General features: G+C 41.7%; 1 protein-coding gene across 4 annotated transcripts in view; it reads left to right on the forward strand.

The window, feature by feature from the left end:
* Nucleotides 1-1,064: 1,064 nt before the first annotated feature.
* The window catches only part of PPM1A (protein phosphatase, Mg2+/Mn2+ dependent 1A), a 52,215-nt gene continuing 40,195 nt past the window's right edge, over nucleotides 1,065-13,084 (forward strand). The window contains exon 1 of one of the 4 annotated variants that reach the window (XM_025391945.1): nucleotides 1,065-1,375. In XM_025391945.1, the coding sequence (XP_025247730.1) occupies nucleotides 1,177-1,375 (199 nt within the window). In that variant the 5' untranslated portion in view covers nucleotides 1,065-1,176. Of the gene's footprint in view, nucleotides 1,376-4,339; nucleotides 4,810-13,084 lie in introns of those variants that run through there. The other 3 variants (XM_025391948.1, XM_025391949.1, XM_025391947.1) reach the window with 3 other exon arrangements.

Genomic DNA, 13,084 nt, shown 5'->3' on the forward strand with positions numbered 1-13,084 from the left:
CCAAGTTCCAACGATTCTCCTGCCTGTGATTCTCCTGCCTCAGTCTCCCAAGTAGCTGGGATTACAGGTGTGCACCACCAGGCCTGGCTAATTTTGTATTTTCAGTAGAGACGGGGGTTCCCCATGTTGGCCAGGCTGGTCTTGAACTCCTGGCCTCAAGTGATCCACTTGCTTTGGCCTCCCAAAGTCCTGGGATTACAGCTATGAGCCACTGCACCCAGACTATTTTTAATTTTTATTTTTTTTAAAAGTTGCTTTGCTTTTTGTACCAGATCAACTCACCAAGTTATTTGCTATGGATTATACCTCTCCATAAAATGTGGTTTCCTGATTATAAATTAAATATCCCTAATGTCCACATTGAAACACTCTCGAAACTTAAATGACTATAAACTATTTGCCTTGAGTTTGCTGAACTTGTCTTTGGGCTGTAGAAAACTCTTTTCTGCCAAGCTCTTTTCCACATCAGACCCTTTGCCCATGCTAACCCCTCTACCTGGAAAGTTCTCCCCTGATTAGGAAGCTGACTCCTTCTCCTCCTTTAGATCAAATGCTGCCTTCTTAGAGAGGTTTGCACTGAATAGCTGTCTCAAGTCATCTCCCCGATCTGTTTCCTTATTTATTTTCTTCACAGCGTGGATCACAGTATGTAATTTCCTGTCTATCTGTTGACTTACTTGTCTATGCCTCTTATTATTATGTTGGCTCTTTGTGGGCAGGTCTTGCCCATTGATGTCATTATCTACCTCCAGTGTCCCACATAGTGCTTGGTGCACAATAGCTGTCTGATGAACAGATGAACTTATCTGACAAGATCCACGCTAGTACTGTAAGGCTGTGGCCATATACGGCTATCTTGAAGTAAAAGCCTACCCTAAAGACTATCCAAGGCTTGGCCTGTGGTATTCACAGTTGCCCAGGTTTCTCTCAGGCCCCAGGATGAGCCACAGTGGTAGCCTAAGACTGGTGGCTGCTCCCCTCTGCCCCGCCCTAATGGGGCTGCCCCAGTGATGTCACACAGGACAGGATTCTCTAATCCTTTTCATTCTGTAACAGTCCTCTACGCAGCTAAGTTTCTCATAACACATTATGATGTAGGGGAGGGAGGAAGGAGGGCTGAGGTAGGGGGTACACCCTCTCCCTGAATGAAATTCATTTGGGGCACTGTCTGCTCGCATGTTCTGCTCTGGGACAAAATGGGTGGCAGAAGCTACAATTTGTACTAAGCTAATGAAAAGAGAGAAGACAAGAATGGGGAAGAGAAGGGCGAAGAAGGCAAAAAGAGAAGAGAAGAAAAAGAGAAGAGAGAGAAGGAGAAATGAGAAAAGAAGAAACCAAATGAAGAGGATGTGTGAGAGAAAAAAATACGAAACAGGTAGTGAGGGAGGAAGGAATTGTTGAATCTATGTTCTGGTTGGCTTTCTAACTCTCAAGTAGTGACTGGCTTCAGTGTAAAAGGATGGTGAGGGGTATTCTCAAATACTAGCCTCCTGAGGGAGTCACTCAATTACTGACATATATTTTGAGAGGTCCAGGTAAGTCTGCCTCAAGGGTGACTCTCCTGGAGAGTAATTTGGGAACAGGAATGTAAATTTTTTTTTTTTTAAGTCACAATTACGGAGGAAAGGGAAAGAAAGTATTGCTGACCAGATTGAACTTTAGACTCCACACTACAACCCCTGTCCTCACCCCAAGCCTCCCAATTACTAGGCTATCAACACACGCTAAATTCAGGACTTTAAAGCCAGTCTTGTAGATAATATTTTTCTTTGTTAATTGAAATATAAACAGATTTCCAAAGCAGAGCAAGATAATTTTATAATATACCTATAAAAATTACTAAAATGTTATCATCGTGGCAATATATTCCCACTAAAATCTTACTATGAACATCCCAAGTATGTGTAGGAGGCCTGGCAAAGTCTTACAGTTCAGAAGATAACTTTCAATCCTGTTTCTTCAATGTTCTTTTTCCCTTCTATTAGTCCCCCCACCTTAGCAGAAGGTTTAATAAAAGGGGATATGATAATAAACATAGGTAATCAGACAATATTCATATCTTTGTTTCGAATTTTAAAATGTTAATCTTATTACCCATGAGCTTCCCAGTTCATACCAAAATGTCCCAGCAAGCTGTATTCAGAAATAAAAAGTAGTAGGAAGGTGCCGCTTCATCGGCAGACTGTACACTGTGTAGACTCCTTGCAAACCTCTTTCCGTTCATATTTTCTATTTCTCTCCCTCTTCTGCTACAATTGACCCAGATTCTCCAAGTGCAGAACAGAGAGAAGAAAGGTGTGGAAGCCTAAAGGAAGGAAGCAGAAAGATAGGCAGGCTTTTCAAGTTTTCTACTGTCCACTACTCTCACTAGTGACCCAACTTCTGCTTACGAATAAGAAAATTTGTCTTTTAAGAGCGCTCCAAATGGTTGCCACATGAGCTTTTCTAGTTCAGAATGTTAATGAGTCCACCAGCACGCTACTCATGCTGCTACTTGTCTGGACTACTAAGGATTCCAAGAAGGTAGCGTTTCAAAGATCTTTGATCTAATTTCTTTTTTGGGGGGGGGGGTGGCGAGGTATGTGGAGAATTAGGAAATGTATCCTCAGATGATACTGAGACCAAATGCATAGTGAATTTTATTTTTATTTTGTATATCTGGAAATGATCCATGTTCATCTTCTTCTAAGAAATTCTAACCCCGAAGATATTGAGTAATTTTTGCGTTCCTTGAAGATTTGGTTTGCCAGTGACTGGCGATTATATATTTGATCCTGTTGTTAGGTTCTAGGTCTAAAAGTAAAGGAAACAGAACCTTCCCCAAAGTCATGTTGAGAAAATTGGAGATGGCTTTTTACAACTTTAAAAGCAGTTAAATGCTTGCTGAATGCCAGAAAGAATGAATAGTTTGCTTTTGATCTAAGAGTTGGGGCAACAAAATGGTTTAGGAGATAGAAAGTAGTAGGGTGCAAATTGCTGTAGTAAGCTCCTCAAGTAAAACAGAGAGGCCTTCAACATAAATTTACCTTTTTTACTGGCCAGAACTCAATTTGGCCAGTAGAAGAACCTGCCTTCTACAGTGAAGTCTTTGTTTTGTGTGTGCATCAGAACATCTTTTAAAAATACGGACTTTTCTTATAACTTCTTTTCCTGTGAATGTGTAGGTCAAATTTGTGAACCGGTTAAGCCGCTGACAAGAGAGGGAAGGGCACCCCAGCCAATGGGAACCCATGCTGGTGATGTACTGCTCCTAGGCTGCGATTCATTGGCTGCCTAGGGTTTGTCATTCTATACCCGGCGTCTGCAAGCAGCGTGGGTCGGGTTTTCTAGCTAGCTGAACTGGATTTTGGCAGCCGGCACGTGCAGTTTCTATTAACTTTAGCTCATCTCTACCTCTTAACAGAAGCAGCTGTTATGTTTCTGATTATTCTCCTGATTTTGAAAAATCCTATTTCCTTCACCTACCTCATTGGAGGTCGTTGGAGGTCCCCTGGGACAGAATCACGTGATTATCTAACATGTGCAAATAAATACAATGTGGAATCCCCTGAGCTACAGAGGGAAAACCTGCCAGAAAGAGCATGTGCCCCGTGCGTGAATCAGCTGCACTCGCACGTGGGTGGGCGGTGGTAGTGTGCGTGTCTCTGCCCTTCGGGACGCGAGGTGTGTGGCCGTGGCACCTGCTTGGGCTTCCTGGGGTCACTGGGAGAGGAAGGCTCTGGAGGCGTGGGACTCTGGGGTAGGGGGGTCCGGCAGCTGCCTGGGATCCATCATGGGTTCGAAGGGCAGCGGCAGACCGCGACGGCGCCCAAGAAGGGTGGACAGCTCCGGGTCTGTGATCGGGGCTGCGTGTACACCATCTTCGCAGGGAGTGGGGTTTGTATCTGCAGGCCGGTAGAAGAGCCAGAGCTCGGGGCGCGGACGCCGTAGGGGTAGCTTCCAAGTCCCTACTTGGCCAAGGGCCAGGCATGGAGGGGCTGTCCATCTACTGGGCACCGAATAGTCGCACATTCTGTCCAGTCCCTGGCGCCAGAACGTGAAGGCCCGAGTCCTCGCTGCTATCCGGGACCCGGACGCTCCCTTCGGCTTCAGCCTGGTGCTCCAGGCCGCAAGGCGACGGCGGCGGCAGCAGCGGAGAAAGAGGCTGGGTAGGGCAGTGACGTCATCTGTGGCGGCCCCTCCCCCGCCCGCCAGCCTTCGCCGCAGTTCCTGCCCAACGACATCCGGGTCTCTGTAGCTGCTCGCCGCGCCGCAGCTGTAGCGGCGGCGGAGCCAGCGGGGCGGGGCGAGCGGAGGGTGGGGGAGGGGCGACGCGGTCGTGAGCGCGCCTGCGCGGGGCCGCGCTAGAGGCGGCGGCGGCGGCGGCGGCGGCGGCGCTAGGGACGGGAGCGCGCGCGGGAGCTAGAGAGCAGTGGTCTCGGCGCCGGTCCGGCCCGCAGCTTCGGGTCCTCAGGCGGCTGCTGCTCCGGAACGGGTGGTTGGGGAGGGGGGGTGGGGGGACGCTAGACAGGTGAGGCGCGAAAGCGATGAATCCTCGGCTCTTCCTCCTCCTCCTCCGGGACCCGCTCTCTGCCTCCCTCTCCAACGCCCGGATGATCTGAGCCGCGAGGGCGCCGAGAGCCGGGGGCCCGGACGCAACCCGGCTCCTCCCCTCCTCCGCCCCCTCCCCGGCCTGACCTGGCCCGCCGCTGCCGCGGTGACCCCCTCCCCGGCTGCCGCCGCCGCCGCCGCGGTGACCCCCCTCCCCGGCTGCCGCCGCCGCCGCCTCGGCCGACCAGGGACCTGCCCGCCTGCGGCTGCTCCGGGTAAGTGCGGCGCTTGGGCCGACGGCGGGCGGGCGGGCGGTGCGGGCCTGCGCGGCGGCGGCGGCGGCGGGCAGGCCTGGGGCCTGTAAACAAGCCGGGCGTCTGCCCGGGCGCTCCCGGGAGGAGACGCGACAACTCCACCCCCTGGCCGGCCTCCTCCCCCGAGCCGGGCGGCGGGCGGCGAGGGGTTAACGCTCGGCGAGGGCGGTGGCGGTGAGGCGGGGGCGAGGTGTTTGTGGCGGCGGCGCGGGGAGGGGGCGCGACCCCCTGGCCGTCCGCGGCCGGGAGGGGTGTTTGTGGCGGCGAAGCGGGCGAGGGCCGCGGGCCAGCCTGGCCGGAGAGCGGCCTGCGGAACTTTTCCCGAGCGGGGAGGGGGCGTCCTCCCGCCCCTACCCTCCCGGGCGCGCCGCCCCTGCTGTCCTGGGCTTTGGCCCCTGGGAGGGAGGCGGGGAGATTTCTTTTGAATCGGGCTTAGCCTCGAAAAACCTAATTCTGTAGAAATTGCTTAAGGGTTTACAGGGGGCAGGGCTGAGAAGCTCCTTCAGAACTCAAGTCAGTGAGTGATGCCTCCAGTTCATTCATTATTAAAGCATCGAACACATCCATTGAAGTAAATTCCGATTTCTCATCCTTTTAACTACGTAAATTGGGTAAAACTTCTTGATGTTAGAGCTTGGTTGAGGTATGGTTCTGTTCTGCTTGTAGATTTTAATTAAACTTGGATCCTTTTCTTGAAAGACAGCTGGCTGTGGAGAGCCTTCTACCAACTGCAGTTTTAGATACGTTTTGAAAATTTCATCACCTGAGGTATTTTTCTTCTCTCTCCTCAAACACCACATGGTACTTATAAATCCACAAAGGTCATGCTTCAGTTGTCCAAGCCATGGGATCTGTGTGCTACCCCCGCCTCACCCCGAGTTTCCTGCTAATTGGAATAATGAGCTGAATGTGTTTCAAGAAGTGGTTGGAAGAGTGTGAGAGATAGGTGTCATTTTCTCAAAGGAAATGATTTTGACATTATTGAGAGAAATTAGAAATTTTTAAACATTGTTGTGTAAAACAGTCTTTTCAAACTTGCACGTTGGGGTTTTAAACACAACCACTTTACTGAGTGTGTTTCGCTCCGAAAAGTGGAGGGATTTGTTGAAACACCACTCTGCTGAGACTTAGGGTTCCAGAGCACTCAGGAATTTAGCAGAGTTTGGTCCCCAACTCTCTTTGAAATACTTCACTTTTATACTTTTATCTTGCTACATATTGGGCCTTTTCCAAAGATTGTTTTTCTGTAACTCCTTATTTTACAAATGAGAAAATTGAAAATAAGGAGATTTTCTGTTCTTAGATGTTACTTTTGTTGACTTAATGCTTTCTTTACTAATAAATAATTTGAAGCACAAAGTAACATTTCCAAGTGTTACAGTTTTGTTCTTGTTATGTGTAACTTACATGTATCTGATTAAACTTCCAGTCATTTAAGGATGATTACTTTTAACCTGGAAGTTTACAGCAGTACCACATTATTGAAACTATAATGAACTTCCTGCACCACATGGCAGTTGCTTAAGACATTTTAATTTGATATCATAAAACATTTTTAGATCAGTGAAGTAATTACATTATGGGAAAGGTATATTAAGACTGATAATGTTTGAAGTTAACTACCTCCATTAAATTTGAGAAATAATAGTCATCAAATTCCTTTTTGTTTGTATCTTTTTATGTATTTTGTATACATATTGTATATTTTTACATGATGGACTGAGGTATATGACCTGTTGAAGGGAACAGTGCAGTAGGAGACAAGGATTGTTTAGTCATGGCTATGCTCCAAAATATCTGTGCCCATGGACAAGTCCTTTAACCTTTTGAGTTTCAGCTTCCAAATCAGTAAAGCCAGTTGGGCAGATTAGATTATCACATGTACTGTCCAGTTATTACATTTTTAAATTTTCTTATCAATATTGTGTGACTAGTCAACATACCTTTGCCAAATAAATACCTGTTATGTGTGAGGCACTTAAATGTTTCGGTGTTCTAAGGCTGGATTTCTTTCTCGGTTCTGTTTTATTTAACAAATTCTAAGTTGGTGATGGTTCTTTAGAAAAGCTATTCTTGTAAGCTATTCTTGATTTTTCTTTTGGGATTGGGATGTGTAGAGAAACTCTTGAGAGGGAGAAGGATGGAGATTTCATGGGAGACAGAGGGTGGTTGAGACTACAGGTTTGAACAAGCACAGGACCCTTGGTAGTCTGATGTGAAGGACATTATAAAAATACATTATGAAGGTTTTTTCTGTCACTTCAAGCTGGGTCTTGTTAAACCTTTGAAAATTCTGTAATACCTCATTTGTTTTTGAAAGAAATCTATGGCAACATCATTTTGTCATGTGGTAAATATTGCTAAGCAGTTACTAAATACCTATAGTCTTTGAGTTTGTTCAGATTATACCTAGGCCATTTGTTTACTCTAATAGCTAGTAGAATGTACAGCTGATTTTGCTTTAACTGTGTGTGTGCTTATTTGTAATTTTTAATCAAAGAGTGGCATATATCCACAAGGAACTTGTTACCTCTGAAATGCCCGTGAGAACTGGATTAATTTTTTAAGATGTAAATCTATGGTCATGTAGAAGTAATGTAGCAAGGTGATATTTTGATGATCCCCTCAAATGATTATCTAACTCTTGCCTGGGCACCTGACTCTGAGTCAGTATACTCTTGAATACTTTCCATCCTTAATCAAATCAGGAGAAAGAGACGGCCATGTAAGAAGATTGACCCTGGCAGGGTTTTGTAAGAGTTAAGCAAGAAGATAAAACAAGGCATGGCCCTGTGAAATATATAAACCTTGGAGAAGGGGAGAAGGTATGGTGAGGCAACTGGGTAAAAGTTGTGTCGTCTTCTATGTTGGGTAGTAATTTTATGTCACAGTGTGTCCTGTCTTCCATCTCAAATAACAAATTTTAAAATTAAGTTGTGTTTATTATTTTGCTATTAGCCAAGATACATAAATTAACTGACCTGGGATTATTAGCCATTCATATATGAAATAAACTTGGGTTAACCTATATCAAAATCAAAAGATTATATTCTTTACTCTTCACTCTTTCTAATGTCTTATGTTCTCCATATTACATAACAATTTTATACTTCATTCTGAGTCTCCAGAATATATTCTTTGATGATTTTGACCTTTGAATGTCCTAGGTATCCATGTACTACCTAGATAATCTCGTAACCTGGCTTTTCTTTTGCTGTGGCAGGTCAGAGCTACAGAAAGTAAACAATTGAGAAAGGCAAGTTTCGATATACCTTTATCTGAAATGTAATAGACTTTATAATTTTTGTAAGAAACTGAGGAAAGGTACAGGCTTTTAATGTGTATCAATAAACTAGACTCTGATACTGTTTTTATATTATTAGAGATGTTTTAAGCTTTCCTTGAGTAAATGTGTGATAAAGGAGGGATCTTTGGTTTTTATAATTCTTAATATGTTCATTTAGAATCCATTGACCAAGTGTATGTAGTATCCGTATTTAAGATCTGGATTAAACACGATTAGTTTTTGTGGCTGGTAAGATTTAGAATTAAAATCTTTTGAGACTAAACTACTTCTAGATACAGAAGAAAGTAATGAAAGTCATACTTTCTTGGTCATTTATTTGTGTTAGGCTTTAATTTTTTTTCCATAACCCTCTAAAATATATGATGTTATCTTCATTTTATAAATAAGGAAATACAGGGTCAGAGAACCTAAATAACATGCCAGGATCAGATCTGGGTAAATATAAAAGTATTTTTCAAGATATTACTGAGTGGATTTTTCACAATTAGATGAACCTCCTTGTTACCAGGAACCAAAATTTCAAAAGCTAAACATTAACACGATTCATAGATTCCTAGAGTTAAGCAAGTCCATGTAAGTTTATGTAAAGTCTTCCAGTGCAAGACTTTAATGTTTTCTTCTGAAACATTCAGAAGAGATTTAAGAAATTAAGTTCATTTTCTCATTCCCAAAGTTTTTCAGAAGTTAACGAAGCTAAACATTTTATGTCTTCAACTACCATTGTTTAGATTAAGGAATGGAATCCATGTTAATTCTCCAGTGGTTGATATCCTTAATGAAGGATCTAGGGAAATGTTTCTGAACAGATGTAATCAGTAGAGCCACATTGAAGGGCCCCATGGTGGACATGGTGATAAAACTAACCTTTGAAAGTTAGGACAGAGTTTGAGTCCCTGTTCTCCTACTTCCTAGCCAGGTGTTCCTGGGTAAGCTACTTGATTTCTTTAAACCTGTTTTTTTTTTTGTTTGTTTGTTTTTTATGTCAAATGGAAATACTTTTGTTGTAAGGTTATCTTGAAGATTTAAAAAATAATTATATAAATCACTTGAGATATTTTCTACCATGAAGAAAGTGCCAAATAAATGGTAGCTGTTATTATTGAGTATATGAAATCTTGAGATACTTAGGAGTATAGAGACTTGCTTAGTATGAGAGGGTTGTCTTTCAGTATAGCTTTTGCAGTGAGCCTGGAAGCCAAACTAGAGATTGAGTAGAAAATTTAGAAGACATTGTAAACTCTGGGAATTTAGAGCATTTGCATTTGAATAGACTAAAAGTTAAGAGGTAATAGAAGAAAGAGAAAGTTGAGTATGAGTAGCTTTATTTGGCTCTGCAAAGCTGGCAAGACATCAAGGGTTTGGAGTTAATGATTAGGTGGGAATAGATGGTTAAATTGCGGATAAAGAGTAACAGTAATAAAGCAAAGGTGAATGTTCAGGCTAGAATGATCAGTAAGGAAGGACAAGGGTTGGTATCTTGAAGGGGAGTTACAGTTTATGGTGAGAAATGAGCAGGAAGATATCATTGCTACAGGAAAGGATGCAAGAGAGTAAGGAAACTAAATCATTCTGATTAACTCAGTTATTACCATTTTTTAAAAATGGAGTCTTTATAAAAGGCATTAAGGCTTTATATGTGAGTCCTAGGTTAAGTTTGAAAAATTGTCTTGGAATAATGCAGGTCTTACTACTGCAGACCCAAACCAAGATATTAGCATTCCAACTGGTCTCTTTCCTGCTACCATCTTGTGCTGCATCTCCTCCCCCATTCTATTAACCATCAACATTCTTTCTAAAATATGGTTTTTCATTATATTGTTTCTCTCAGTATACTTCAGTGACTCCCTTTTACCTCTGGAATAAAGTTCAGAATTTTTGGTTTGGCTTTTGACACTTTCCATGATTGGACCTCAAGACTAATCTGTTTTAACCAAACTAATACACTTGCTATCTCTGGAACACACTCTTTTCTCTCCATGGATCTTTGTTCTTGCTAATGTGCAGTCTAGAATTCTTTTCTTTCTTTCTCCAGCTTTGGTTTTCTCTTTAAGCAAAGCTCATTTCTAATATTTCTTCTTCCACAAAGTCGTCTCTGACCCCCAGAGTGTTTAATCTCTCCTTTCTCTGTACTTAAAGCAATGTCTGTGTATTATTTCTGTCATATGTTTTAACTTTAGGTATTTTGTGTTTAAATTATAACTGCATTTAGTTAATTCTAAAGGGAAAAATAAATTTTTACTTTACCCAAAGGCTAGCGGCTATCACAGTGCTTTATGGATAGTAGACATTCAGATATTTGGTAAATATTAAGCAAAATCTACCTGGAGTGGAAGTGATTGTTGTAGGAGGAGGTAGTAGGAGTAGTTACAAGCTTTATTGTAGCAGACGTTTCTGACTCGCTTCCTGTGTGTTATTTTTTCCGAACCTGGATATTTAAGTGTGAAGATAATACAAATCTGAAGTGTGGCAGTGTTCTTATATTGATGTAGAAGACTAGGGTGACTGATTCTGGACCTGCAGGCATCATTTTAACTTCCTCCATTTTGGCTTTGAGGATTAACAGGACATTTATAATCACATATCTCTTTTCAGAGTATTTTATATTTGCAAATATTATCGTGAACTTTGTGTCCTTTTAACCAGAGAGGAATTTTGGAATCACAGGAATTAGATGATGTGTTAAAGAGAGATAACTATCAGCTGACCTAATTTGAATCCAACAAGTATCTAATAATATGCATACTCTGTGTTCAAATAAACCTCTAAACTAGACTTTCAAGCTTATCAAAATGCTAGACTATTTTCAGTGTTTGGAAAATACAAGCCGGGTGTGGTGGCTCACGCCTGTAATCCCAGCACTTTGCGAGGCCAAGGCAGGTGAATCACAAGGTCAGGAAATCGAGACCATCCTAGCATGGTGGCGTGGGCATGGTGGCCATGCGCCTGTAGTCCTAGCCTACCCAGGAGGCTGAGGCAGGGGAATTGCTTGAACCCGGGAGGCACAGGTTGCAGTGAGCCGAGATCGCATCACTGCATTCTAGCCTGGCAACAGAGCAAGACACCATCTCAAAAAAAGAAAAAAAAAAAAAAGAAAATACATAGTAAAATTTATTGGCTTTTTAAATGGATAATTTCATATAATCAGTCAGTGCCTGCTTAGATCCATTTGTTGGAGAACAATGCTAATGAGACCTCTTGATTCTTTGTGTGTCTCTTATGTTTTCCTAACCTTGACATTAGCAACTAACAATGATAACTATCATTATTGAGCACTTATGTGCCAGGGACTATTATAATAAATTTTCAATTATTATCTCATTAAATCTTCACAGCAGCCCTATGAGCTAGATGCTGTTACTACCTATATCTTAGCAGATGAGGAAATTGAAACAGAGCAGTTATTTGCCAAGAGTTTCAGAGCTAGTAACAGAAGCCTTAATACATGTCCTTGGAGTTTTCAAAAGTAATTGGTTGATCCATGCAGTTTCATTGCTACTGCTGAAAGTAAGTCTCTTGGCCATTGGGATGGGTCAGAAAATCTTTGTACATGAAGGATATGACTATTGTTCCATTGTACCCAGAGAGTGAATCTTGTGATTGAGTTGGGATTTGAGGTGGCAATGTACACTAAGTTTGAAAAGTATGTTATCATATGTTAGCTCCCTTTAAAAATTTTCCCCAAGAAGAGCTATTACATTTTTTAATATTAAAAAAGTATATGATATGGCCGTAATACAATTAGTTCTACAAGCCATACACACTTTTTTCTTACGACATAAAATTTATTCATGTTTACTACTTTGCAACTCACTGATATAAATTATTTCACTGATCCTTTATTCAAATGAAATAGTGAGTGTAAGAAGATAGTCTTAAACACAAGCTACCTAAGTTTACAATAGAGATTATACTATAAATGGAAACTTCAGTGTTTATTGAAAATAAATTCCTTAAAAACAGGTCTTGTTTCATTCATTTTAAAGAGATAATCAATACATGACTGTTAAATTTTTGTAGTCTCCCTGTTCATTTTCTGATGAACACATGACAGAAAATTGAATGTGAGCTGGAAATATAACAGACTATGAGAAAGCATGGGTCATGTATAATTCACTTTAAATTTAGGCTGGTGTTTTGTATTCATCTATGATATGACCACCTCAGGCAGGGATGTAAGTAAACATTCTTTTTTAAATTATACTTTAGGTGGCTTAATTATTTTAAAGAATATGTTATTTAATAATTGTATATTGTACCGTTTCAAAGAATAAGAATATAATTCATTGCCAACTTTGAATGTCTTGGATTCTTAGTACTACCTTTTTCTTTAGCGTGACTGGTAGGATCACATCAAATTTGGTACTGTGTGTATAAAGATGAAGTGTGCTTACCTTTATTACCAAAATTCAGAAATGAAAATGTGAATGATAAAAGATAAGGTATGGTTATATATTTTTTTGTTTTTGTTTTCCAAACACAATCTCGTAACTTACCAGGCTTTAGAAAAACATCTTTGCAGTATACCATCATGCCTCAGAATGTTAAGTAGATAGTAAATAAAATTTTCATTTTTTGTAAAGCAGTAGGGTATTATCCTTTCTGAGAGCCTGTACGGCCCTTTTGGATGCCAAAGGGCCAATCTTAGAAGTGGCAGCTTTTGTTTTGTGGTCAACCCACAGCTTACCCTATTAGTCTGTATCTGCCATCTTCATTTTCTCTTTCTGCATAAATGCTTCTTGATACAGTAAGCAGGTGTTTCAGCTAGTCAGCCCTCTAGTGTGATCTTTTTTGGTTTGCTACAGTCAGTAAAATAAGTAGCTCTGTAAGTGTAAATAGTATTACTTGTTTTATGTGGTAAAACTCCAAGATTAAGTTAGAGATATTTTTGGCTAGAATACATTGAAAATGGATTTCCCAGCTCCCAGAAATTTGT

The sequence above is a fragment of the Theropithecus gelada genome, chromosome 7b, assembly GCF_003255815.1.
Source record: "Theropithecus gelada isolate Dixy chromosome 7b, Tgel_1.0, whole genome shotgun sequence".
Taxonomy (NCBI): Eukaryota; Metazoa; Chordata; class Mammalia; order Primates; family Cercopithecidae; genus Theropithecus; species Theropithecus gelada.